Raw genomic sequence first — 11,199 nt, forward strand, 5'->3', positions numbered from 1 at the left:
GTATTTTTCTGAAAATCTTTTGCACTCACGCGGCAGCAGAGCTCCATGGACAACGCTCCAATGTAAGTTCACGCACAGCCACGAAGCAATCTGAAGTTTCGAAAAGCAAAATTCGACTCCAGATAGATAAACTAACAATAAGAGAGAGATTATGCAACGACTGTTCAGAAAGACAACATCAACCAATGGTACTTTATTTATACACAACAACACCAATGCGTTCTTTTAACAATGTATATAAATTGCTTGTGTTAAAAGTGAAACCACATCGCTTTACTATATCGTAAATATGAATGGCAAAACGCTGGGATTCTGTTCGGTTTCTGCTGTCAACTGCCGTCAACATGTTAACAAATCCTGCTGGTTTCTGCCGCCAATCTGCTGTCAAGAGTCTGTTAGCAGGCTCTGCTGCAGATCACTATCCTATGGCGACATAACGGATCAATTTCTATAAACTTCGCAGAATCTGGTTCCAATCTGCTGGCAGATTGCACACATTTTGCTTACTGCGGGAAGTATGTTACAGTCGAACAATCAAAATGGCAGAAGAGTGATGCAACCTCAAAATTCGAAACTTTCGAATGATTTTACGCGCCTCTTTAAAAAATAATGACTGTAAAATTGCTACTTGTTAGAAGTAAATTGTAATACATTTGTTCGCCGAATTTTAGTTAATATGTAATACTTTCTCATACTAATATATATTTTTATCATTTTCAGACATTCTATATTAAATTCTTTCTTAACTGGGAATTAATTTTAACAAAGTACTACTGATGAAATATAATATACTCTACGCTGTACTTACTTACGTTAAGAAATGCCGCGAGTTTTACATAAACATTATTTTAATTGAAATATTTTCCTATTATCTGGATAAAGTCTTATAATAGAATACAATAATGTGCAACCTCTCAATTAAAGTTCTGTATTTTAACGTGTCACGTATGATCTTTTTTTTAAAGACAAATACTTATTCAAATTTTCATAAAGAAAAAGAAGAACGAATAATTGTTGAAAGTCGAACAAACTATATCTCTCATTATCCATAAAATATAACGTAAGAAGATAATTGCGGCCGAATTATTATAATTTATACATCTCACATTCTTATGTTAATGTTTAGATAAATTATCATACCAATATAAACTTTATGAAACTTATAACGTAAGATAAAGTTAATTATTTATAACTGTTTCAATCTTTTTTCTCGTTCGGTAAGTAGACTGAACGTTCACAAACTTTCCACCGTCCTTCTCGAATATCGCAAAGTATCACTATCAGAGAAGACGGAATCCGACATGAACATATTGATCTTTTATAGTCCGAATAGCGCTTTATTACAAATCAAACTCCACGTTTCAGAGCTTACAGCGGGAGGGCTAAAGTGGACAAAGTCCATTACAAACTTTATGATAAAAATAAAGATATTCTGAAAAATACATTTATAATAGGCGTGTCGCGAGAAAGAGAAAACAATTCTACTACCTTCAATCTTTCATCATCAATTCAATGATGATTGAGAATGTTGAAAAAAGAGATTATAAAATTGAAGAAGTTTTGGAACTATACTGACGAATCAATCAACTGTCGAGCTTAATACATCAAGCTAAAATTTATATTGAACGATTCCGGAGTCGCCTGAATCATCGCGATTAACGTATTTGACCAACTTCCGGCAATCTCGTTTCTTCGCGAGCACAAACATAATTCTAAGAACTCTATTTGTAATTCTTTGCATGCTACTGTGGAAATTTCAATGTTTTGTAACCACGATGATCTAGTAGAACTATGGCTCGATGTTACTCGGCTGCAAACCAGTTGCAACTGGTTGCAGCAACGAGAGCTTGCACCGAACTTGACCAAAGCAATTTTCCACTTTTCCTTATCTACTCGTTATCGTTGTCTAGATTATTGTTAGTTAAATACGCGCCTTTTACTGCGATCTTTGGTTCACCGCAACTACAGGCTACATCTACTGTACACAGATTCTGCTGCGTCTCTATAGTGTATATGCACGATCTAACATCCTATTGTAAGCTCTACTAGATAGTGGTATCCTTGTACCTTCCCGACTGGCGACCAATTGTTTACCGTTTACCACATTATCGCGGCACAAGAGGCGATTATTCGTTTTTTATTAAGTAAAGAGAAATCTATATTGTACAATATTGTCTTGAAATATATCAAAAATAAAGAGAACGAATGCTGATTTGAAGAACGTCGTGAGAACAATATCTACTATGCATGCCGCATAATAAGAGTATTAAAAAAATTTTATAAATTTGCACGCACAGTTCTCGTTAAACAGAATTCTGCAATGTGGATTTGTAAGAATAAAGGAATCAGGATGGAATGGAAGCAGCGTATCGTGAGAAGTAAGTAGAGTGCACACATGTGTCGCTTAAAAACTTCCTTCATTTCTCTTTCTTTTCCATATAAATAATCCATAACAATGTTTATCTATACAGTATCATAGGAATCGTAAATTCCTACAATCCGAAGCGGCTACAACGTTCAAGCGTGAGCTCTCCATCAGTTTCATTAAATAAAAATAAAAGGCGAATCATTACCCATCATTCACGCCGATATTATTGTACAATCCTACTAAGAGTGGTGGTGAGATTTGAGTTCGTATCCGAATTGCACTCATTGTCCGTCTCTTGGAACAAGTACTTGAAGTGCTGAACGTACGGCTGGCAATGTTCCCCCCGCGTGAAAGCCGTGGTGTTGTGCAGTCTCAAGTTACGCTGCTCGAAGAACTTGAACACCGAGTGAAAGAGCGTCGCGTCATCCGTGGCTTTTGCCGCCTTCTAAAAATTCCTCGCCGACACCTGATCGCCATTCCCACCGATCGAACGTACCTGCAACGACACACGGGACACGTGAATTCGCGCGCCCGAAGATAGAACGAGGATGAAAGATGCAGCGGATCGATCTAACTTTACCGTAAGGCGGGCAAGATATGTCCCTTCGATAGCAGCACTTCGATTATCTCCTCGTGCGCGTTGCCAATCGCTTCAGCATGTCCAGTGCCAACTGATGCGCCGCTGGGTATAAATTTTCCAGGGAGAGCAGCAGACATGCCAGAGGCTTCGAGTCAGCGACCACGTGGTACTGCAGCAACTGATGCAGCTGATAGTACGCCTTCCGATGTACCAGCGTCGTGATCACCAACTCGTGCAAGTAATGTTGCACCGGTATCTCATGCTCGGCTAATGATCTGGGAAGTCGAACGGTTACTTGAAGAAAATTCGCTAGCTCGATCGTAAGCTTCTGTCTCGGGCGATTTTCATTTATGTTGTCGCTCGTAATGATTTATCTCTTTGACGCGTACCTAATATATTCGAGCAGGACCCATATCACCATCTTTGGCTCTATCGTGTTTTCGGGAAACTTGGATAGTATGTGACTGTACATGTCGCTCTGATCGAGCAGCAGCTTATACTTGAAATTGTCAGCGATCGTCGTCACGTCTTCACATTATTTGCAGTGGTGTTCCCATCTGCAGTTGATAAATAAAATCAGCACAAGTGTGAATAACGTGCCACTTGTCGTAGAGAGAGAGAGAGAGAGAGAGAAAGCCTGCCAAGTTACCTGGTTTTGTATTTCGTTCTCTAAATAATTTCTGTACACGGAATTAAGTTTGTCGAATATGATCGGCATCTCCATCAAGCTTACGGTAACTGCGTCATAAAGCTTTGCAGAACTTGTATGAGTATCTGTTTAGCGTTAGAGCGCTGCATTAGAAATCCACGAGGACTATCTTGTCGGTGATCAGCTTCACCAAAGTTTCCAATCTGAGTTCGATATACCTGCAGTAATGTTAAAACGATTGCATAAAGTACACGAAAAATTATTAAAAATGTGTGTATCTCTGAAAGATATTATATTACTAAGTGGAAGCGTACCATAAACAGCCGAGCTTTACGTCAATTATAATATTTGGTTGAAAAACAACCCAATTTGGGGAATCTATAGAATTATGTAAGACTTGAATCAATTTTAATTAGAATTGCTATTTATAAACGTGCAAATATGATATTTGCATTAATAACAGTCGAGCCTTTTCTAATCAAAGGATACATAATTGGCACGGCTGATACATCTGATCAGACAATGTTGCGCCTGGTACCTTCAGATGAATGGCTTAATTGGCTTGGCCACGGCCACACTGGTATGATGCATCACAGTGCCATCACTCACACCAGAAAGCATAATATCGAATATCATTGATGTCTGTATAAAAGTTAACATTTCAGTCAAGTTCCCTTGTTGCAAATTCTTTCATATATGCTTTTTATACTTAAAATAATTTTTCTTCATGTTAAACAATACCTACTTTTGACGCTGATGATGAACAATGATCAGATTATCGACGACATTTATGGCAAAACCTGCCACCAACGTCCAGTTTCAACATATGGCTTTCTTAATGGTCATCATCTGCGAGAGAACATGGATACGACATTATGCAAAGAAAGAAAGAGCAATGTTGGCCACTGTATCTAGAATATCGAGCAAACCCACTTGTGTATAGTATAGACATATACAAATGCAGTTCCCATGAGCGATTGACTCCTGGTTGATGCCGCAACAAAATTATACAAGGCGTTCCGTACAACACAGCCAATGCCACGTCTCTCTCGGAAACAGCTAACTTTCCTGGCTTCGGTACCACTGTGTTCGACTAAAATAATCAGAAAAATAATTGTTATCAGATTTAATTCTAGTCAAAGAAATTTAACAATGTATCGACTGCTGTACCAACTTTCAAACTTGGTTAACTTGTGAAGATTGCTGGGCGTAATGTGCAGCGCTTGTATCTGATTACCAATCGTGCCAGATGACAGTAATACTAGAAAACTCTTGGGACAAAATACAAACCAATTATGCCTAAACTCAAGCACTTCAGTGCCTGACGCATCGTTTCTCCGGATTGACCTGAAACAGCACAGAGTTCGGTCCCGATGAGGCACACAATTTTGTTTTTTCAAGCCTCAAGTAAGCGTTGAAATAAAATCCGAGGTTGTTTACATGAAAACAATTCGACTCCGTGATCCGTGATAACGAGTATTTCAGTGCCGTGCGTCCAGACGAAGCCCAATATCGTGGTGTTCTTTCCTTTGCACGCCTGGGAGTACTCGATGTGATCTAATCCAGACACGGGCGAGTAATTAACAAATTCCACGGACGAGCTGGTGCGTTGGATCGCGAGGACGTTCATGTCCGGGGAAAACTGATGGAGATCACGGGACCCCTGTCCTCCATGCGAAAGTTCAGGTTCTGGTCCGGGCCCTAACAAGCACTCCTGTAACTCCTCCTGAGCGAACAGCAAACACCTGTATACGCATCATGTTTACCGTAATTGTGCGAGGTAAAAATTCAACGTTCATGCCGATCGAGGAAGCGACTAACTTGCTGTTTCGAGTCATCGAAAAACACGTTGTGAGGCAGCTGACTGATTCGAACCTGATCGGATCAGGAGATAGCTCCAGGTAATAATCATCGCTCTTCCCTCGGTCGTCAGCCTCCATGTCGGGCATGCCTGATCTGTGTATGTATGTACGTTTGACAGTCTCGAGAATCTAGTGCATTAGCACAAACTACGAAGGCGAGATACCGTGGTATCAAAGCTACGAAGCAGAGCTACCAGTATCCAAGTTCGAAAATCTCTTGTCTAAGTATTCCCTATATTCTCGTCGAAGATAGGAATTCAAAAATCCCTAAACTTTATATATCGAGGTAGATTTCTGTGTCGCATGAAATGTTTCCATGTAGAAAAAAATAAAACAATTCTATATACATATGTAAAGGGATTCTATTTTAATTTTCACAATTATTATGTATAACTAATTATATTCGTGATGTAAAATAAAGTACATGTAAACTTATATATAATAAAATTTATAAAAACAATCTATAAAAGCACAGAACACTAATTGACCAAATAGATCATAAAAATCCCCCCCTGTGTAGTTATTTGAAATTATTTCTTTTTAAAAAAACTGGTGATACTTTTGGATCCTGCAGCTGCTCTCTGTCTGGCCAATTCCTTTTTACCGGGAGCTGGACTTTTGTGGATCTGCAAAAGATGTTTAGATATCCTAGATTGTAGTCTTGTTCAGAAACATGGATGTCTTAGAACTTATTTTTTCACTTTCCTACATGCAATGCCGCGTAAATTTACAACAAAAAATCTCGGTCTATTTTATTGCAGGCAACTTACGTCTACTAATAATAAGCTAAAATTCACGTAAAACAATGACCTTTTCAGGTTTAGATAATTCCTTCACTGCCCTCTTCTTTGGGCTTTCCTCAACCGAATCCTTCTTTTGCTTCTTTCGCTAACTTCATCTTCGGACTACTTAGCTTGCGTTTCTTATTCTCGGTCTCATCAGGTATATTCAAGTGCTGTGCCAATTCTTTGAGAATCTTCAGCAAGATACTCCGATACGATACCATACGCGTATCTCAAGTATTCTATAAAAAGATTGTCATGATTAAACAACATTATCCTGCTCATTCCATATCCTGCTGATAATTTATTTACAGGAAACACAAAAAAAAGCTTCTCATATTTTTCTCACCTGCCTCTGTGGCTACTTCAGATTAATACTTGTGACGTAAGTAGCGCTTATGGCACTTTGGGACACATGAATTCCCTTCTGTTTCAATACACTAGCTACTTACGTCACAAGTATTAAATCTGAAGTAGCCACAGAGGCAGGTGAGAAAAATATGAGAAGCTTTTTTTTGGTTCCTGTAAATAAATTATCAGCAGGATATGGAATGAGCAGGATAATGTTGTTTAATCATGACAATCTTTTTATAGAATACTTGAGATACGCGTATGGTATCGTATCGGAGTATCTTGCTGAAGATCTCTCAAAGAAATTGGCACAGCACTTGAATATACCTGATGAGACGAGAATAAGAAACGCAAGCTAAGTAGTCCGAAAGATGAAGTTAGCGAAAAGAAGCAAAGAAGGATTCGGTTGAGGAAAGCCCAAAGAAGAGGGCAGTGAAGGAATTATCTAACCTGAAAAGGTCAATTGTTTTACGTGAATTTAGCTTATTATTAGTAGACGTTAAGTTGCCTGCAATAAAATAGACCGGAGATTTTTTGTTGTAAATTTACGCGGCATTGCATGTAGGAAAGTGAAAAAAATAAGTTCTAAGACATCCATGTTTCTGAACAAGACTACAATCTAGGATATCTAAACATCTTTTGCAGATCCACAAAAGTCCAGCTCCCGGTAAAAAGGAATTGGCCAGACAGAGAGCAGCTGCAGGATCCAAAAGTATCACCAGTTTTTTAAAAAGAAATAAATTTCAAATAACTACACAGGGGGGATTTTATGATCTATTTGGTCAATTAGTGTTCTGTGCTTTTATAGATTGTTTTTATAAATTTTATTATATATAAGTTTACATGTACTTTATTTTACATCACGAATATAATTAGTTATACATAATAATTGTGAAAATTAAAATAGAATCCCTTTACATATGTATATAGAATTGTTTTATTTTTTCTACATGGAAACATTTCATGCGACACAGAAATCTACCTCGATATATAAAGTTAGGATTTTTGAATTCCTATCTTCGACGAGAATATAGGAATACTTAGACAAGAGATTTTCGAACTTGGATACTGGTAGCTCTGCTTCGTAGCTTTGATACCACGGTATCTCGCCTTCGTAGTTTGTGCCTAATGCACTAGATTCTCGAGACTGTCAAACGTACATACATACACAGATCAGGCATGCCCGACATGGAGGCTGACGACCGAGGGAAGAGCGATGATTATTACCTGGAGCTATCTCCTGATCCGATCAGGTTCGAATCAGTCAGCTGCCTCACAAACGTGTTTTTCGATGACTCGAAACAGCAAGTTAGTCGCTTCCCTCGATCGGCATGAACGTTGAATTTTTACCTCGCACAATTACGGTAAACATGATGCGTATACAGGTGTTTGCTGTTCGCTCAGGAGGAGTTACAGGAGTGCTTGTAAGGGCCCGGACCAGAACCTGAACTTTCGCATGGAGGACAGGGGTCCCGTGATCTCCATCAAGTTTTCCCCGGACATGAACGTCCTCGCGATCCAACGCACCAGCTCGTCCGTGGAATTGTTAATTACTCGCCCGTGTCTGGATTAGATCACATCGAGTACTCCCAGGCGTGCAAAGGAAAGAACACCACGATATTGGGCTTCGTCTGGACGCACGGCACTGAAATACTCGTTATCACGGATCACGGAGTCGAATTGTTTCATGTAAACAACCTCGGATTTTATTTCACGCTTACTTGAGGCTTGAAAAAACAAAATTGTGTGCCTCATCGGGACCGAACTCTGTGCTGTTTCAGGTCAATCCGGAGAAAACGATGCGTCAGGGCACTGAAGTGCTTGAGTTTAGCATAAATTGGTTTGTATTTGTCCCAAGAGTTTTCTAGTATTACTGTCATCTGGCACGATTGGTAATCAGATACAAGCGCTGCACATTACGCCCAGCAATCTTCACAAGTTAACCAAGTTTGAAAGTTGGTACAGCAGTCGATACATTGTTAAATTTCTTTGACTAGAATTAAATCTGATAACAATTATTTTTCTGATTATTTAGTCGAACACAGTGTACCGAAGCCAGGAAAGTTAGCTGTTTCCGAGAGAGACGTGGCATTGGCTGTGTTGTACGGAACGCCTTGTATAATTTTGTTGCGGCATCAACCAGGAGTCAATCGCTCAATGGGAACTGCATTTGTATATGTCTATACTATACACAAGTGGGTTTGCTCGATATTCTAGATACAGTGGCCAACATTGCTCTTTCTTCTTTGCATAATGTCGTATCCATGTTCTCTCGCAGAATGATGACCATAAGAAAAGCCATATGTTGAAACTGGACGTTGGTGGCAGGTTTGCCATAAATGTCGTCGATAATCTGATCATTGTTCATCATCAAGCGTCAAAAGTAGGTATTGTTTAACATGAAGAAAAATTATTTTAAGTATAAAAAGCATATATGAAAGAATTGCACAAGGGAACTTGACTGAAATGTTAACTTTTATACAGACATCAATGATATTCGATATTATGCTTTCTGGTGTGAGTGATGGCACTGTGATGCATCATACCAGTGTGGCCGTGGCCAAGCCAATTAAGCCATTCAATCTGAAGGTACCAGGCGCAACATTGTCTGATCAGATGTATCAGCCGTGCCAATTATGTATCCTTTGATTAGAAGGCTCGACTGTTATTAATGCAAATATCATATTTGCACGTTTATAAAATAGCAATTCTAATTAAAATTGATTCAAGTCTTAACATAATTCTATAGATTCCCCAAATTGGGTTGTTTTCAACCAAATATTATAATTGACGTAAAGCTCGGCTGTTTATGGTACGCTTCCACTTAGTAATATAATATCTTTCAGAGATACACACATTTTAATAATTTTTCGTGTACTTTATGCAATCGTTTTAACATTACTGCAGGTATATCGAACTCAGATTGGAAACTTTGGTGAAGCTGATCACCGACAAGATAGTCCTCGTGGAATTTCTAATGCAGCGCTCTAACGCTAAACAGATACTCATACAAGTTCTGCAAAGCTTTATGACGCAGTTACCCGTAAGCTTGATGGAGATGCCGATCATATTCGACAAACTTAATTCCGTGTACAGAAATTATTTAGAGAACGAAATACAAAACCAGGTAACTTGGCAGGCTTTCTCTCTCTCTCTCTCTCTCTCTACGACAAGTGGCAACGTTATTCACACTTGTGCTGATTTTATTTATCAACTGCAGATGGGAACACCACTGCAAAATAATGTGAAGAACGTGACGACGATCGCTGACAATTTCAAGTATAAGCTGCTGCTCGATCAGAGCGACATGTACAGTCACATACTATCCAAGTTTCCCGAAAACACGATAGAGCCAAAGATGGTGATATGGGTCCTGCTCGAATATATTAGGTACGCGTCAAAGAGATAAATCATTACGAGCGACAACATAAATGAAAATCGCCCGAGACAGAAGCTTACGATCGAGCTAGCGAATTTTCTTCAAGTAACCGTTCGACTTCCCAGATCATTAGCCGAGCATGAGATACCGGTGCAACATTACTTGCACGAGTTGGTGATCACGACGCTGGTACATCGGAAGGCGTACTATCAGCTGCATCAGTTGCTGCAGTACCACGTGGTCGCTGACTCGAAGCCTCTGGCATGTCTGCTGCTCTCCCTGGAAAATTTATACCCAGCGGCGCATCAGTTGGCACTGGACATGCTGAAGCGATTGGGCAACGCGCACGAGGAGATAATCGAAGTGCTGCTATCGAAGGACATATCTTGCCCGCCTTACGGTAAAGTTAGATCCGATCCGCTGCATCTTTCATCCCTCGTTCTATCTTCGGGCGCGCGAATTCACGTGTCCCCGTGTGTCGTTGCAGGTACGTTCGATCGGTGGGAATGGCGGATCAGGTGTCGGCGAGGAAATTTTTAGAAGCGGCAAAAGCCACGGATGACGCGACGCTCTTTCACTCGGTGTTCAAGTTCTTCGAGCAGCGTAACTTGAGACTGCACAACACCACGGCTTTCACGCGGGGGGAACATTGCCAGCCGTACGTTCAGCACTTCAAGTACTTGTTCCAAGAGACGGACAATGAGTGCAATTCGGATACGAACTCAAATCTCACCACCACCTCTTAGTAGGATTGTACAATAATATCGGCGTGAATGATGGGTAATGATTCGCCTTTTATTTTTATTTAATGAAACTGATGGAGAGCTCACGCTTGAACGTTGTAGCCGCTTCGGATTGTAGGAATTTACGAATTCCTATGATACTGTATAGATAAACATTGTTATGGATTATTTATTATGGAAAAGAAAGAGAAAATGAAGGAAGTTTTTAAGCGACACATGTGTGCACTCTACTTACTTCTCACGATACGCTGCTTCCATTCCATCCTGATTCCTTTATTCTTACAAATCCACATTGCAGAATTCTGTTTAAACGAGAACTGTGCGTGCAAAATTTATAAAATTTTTTAATACTCTTAATTATGCGGCATGCATAGTAGATATTGTTCTCACGACGTTCTTCAAATCAGCATTCGTTCTCTTTATTTTTGATATATTTCAAGACAATATTGTACAATATAGATTTCTCTTTACTTAATAAAAAACGA

The 11,199-nt window shown here is 39.4% G+C and overlaps 2 protein-coding genes, 2 long non-coding RNA genes and 2 pseudogenes across 4 annotated transcripts in view; 3 read left to right on the plus strand and 3 right to left on the minus strand.

The window, feature by feature from the left end:
• LOC113563352 (dentin sialophosphoprotein-like) overlaps positions 1-554 on the plus strand; it is a 5,296-nt gene extending 4,742 nt beyond the window's left edge. The window contains exon 7 of the mRNA XM_026974822.1: positions 464-554. Coding sequence (XP_026830623.1) covers positions 464-554 — 91 coding nt within the window. The remainder of the gene's footprint in view (positions 1-463) is intronic.
• Positions 555-2,400: 1,846 nt separating this feature from the next.
• On the minus strand, positions 2,401-4,410 carry LOC113563396 (annotated as a pseudogene).
• A 41-nt stretch (positions 4,411-4,451) lies between these two features.
• LOC113563353 (regulator of MON1-CCZ1 complex-like) lies at positions 4,452-4,922 on the minus strand (the record flags this gene model as incomplete). Its single annotated transcript, XM_026974823.1, has 2 exons — positions 4,452-4,690; positions 4,772-4,922. Coding segments are annotated over 2 exons (333 nt in total), but the record flags the coding sequence as incomplete, so codon positions are not given.
• A 967-nt stretch (positions 4,923-5,889) lies between these two features.
• On the minus strand, positions 5,890-6,360 carry LOC113563397. The gene is made up of 2 exons (XR_003407444.1): positions 6,270-6,360; positions 5,890-6,085 (listed from the first exon to the last, which is right to left on the minus strand). It is a non-coding gene; the product is annotated as an uncharacterized LOC113563397 (long non-coding RNA).
• A 323-nt stretch (positions 6,361-6,683) lies between these two features.
• LOC113563398 lies at positions 6,684-7,320 on the plus strand. Its single transcript, XR_003407445.1, has 3 exons — positions 6,684-6,730; positions 6,836-7,050; positions 7,238-7,320. It is a non-coding gene; the product is annotated as an uncharacterized LOC113563398 (long non-coding RNA).
• A 349-nt stretch (positions 7,321-7,669) lies between these two features.
• Positions 7,670-10,929, plus strand: LOC113563376 (annotated as a pseudogene).
• Positions 10,930-11,199: the final 270 nt, after the last annotated feature.

Source organism: Ooceraea biroi, chromosome 14 (genome assembly GCF_003672135.1).
Source record: "Ooceraea biroi isolate clonal line C1 chromosome 14, Obir_v5.4, whole genome shotgun sequence".
Lineage (NCBI taxonomy): Eukaryota > Metazoa > Arthropoda > Insecta > Hymenoptera > Formicidae > Ooceraea > Ooceraea biroi.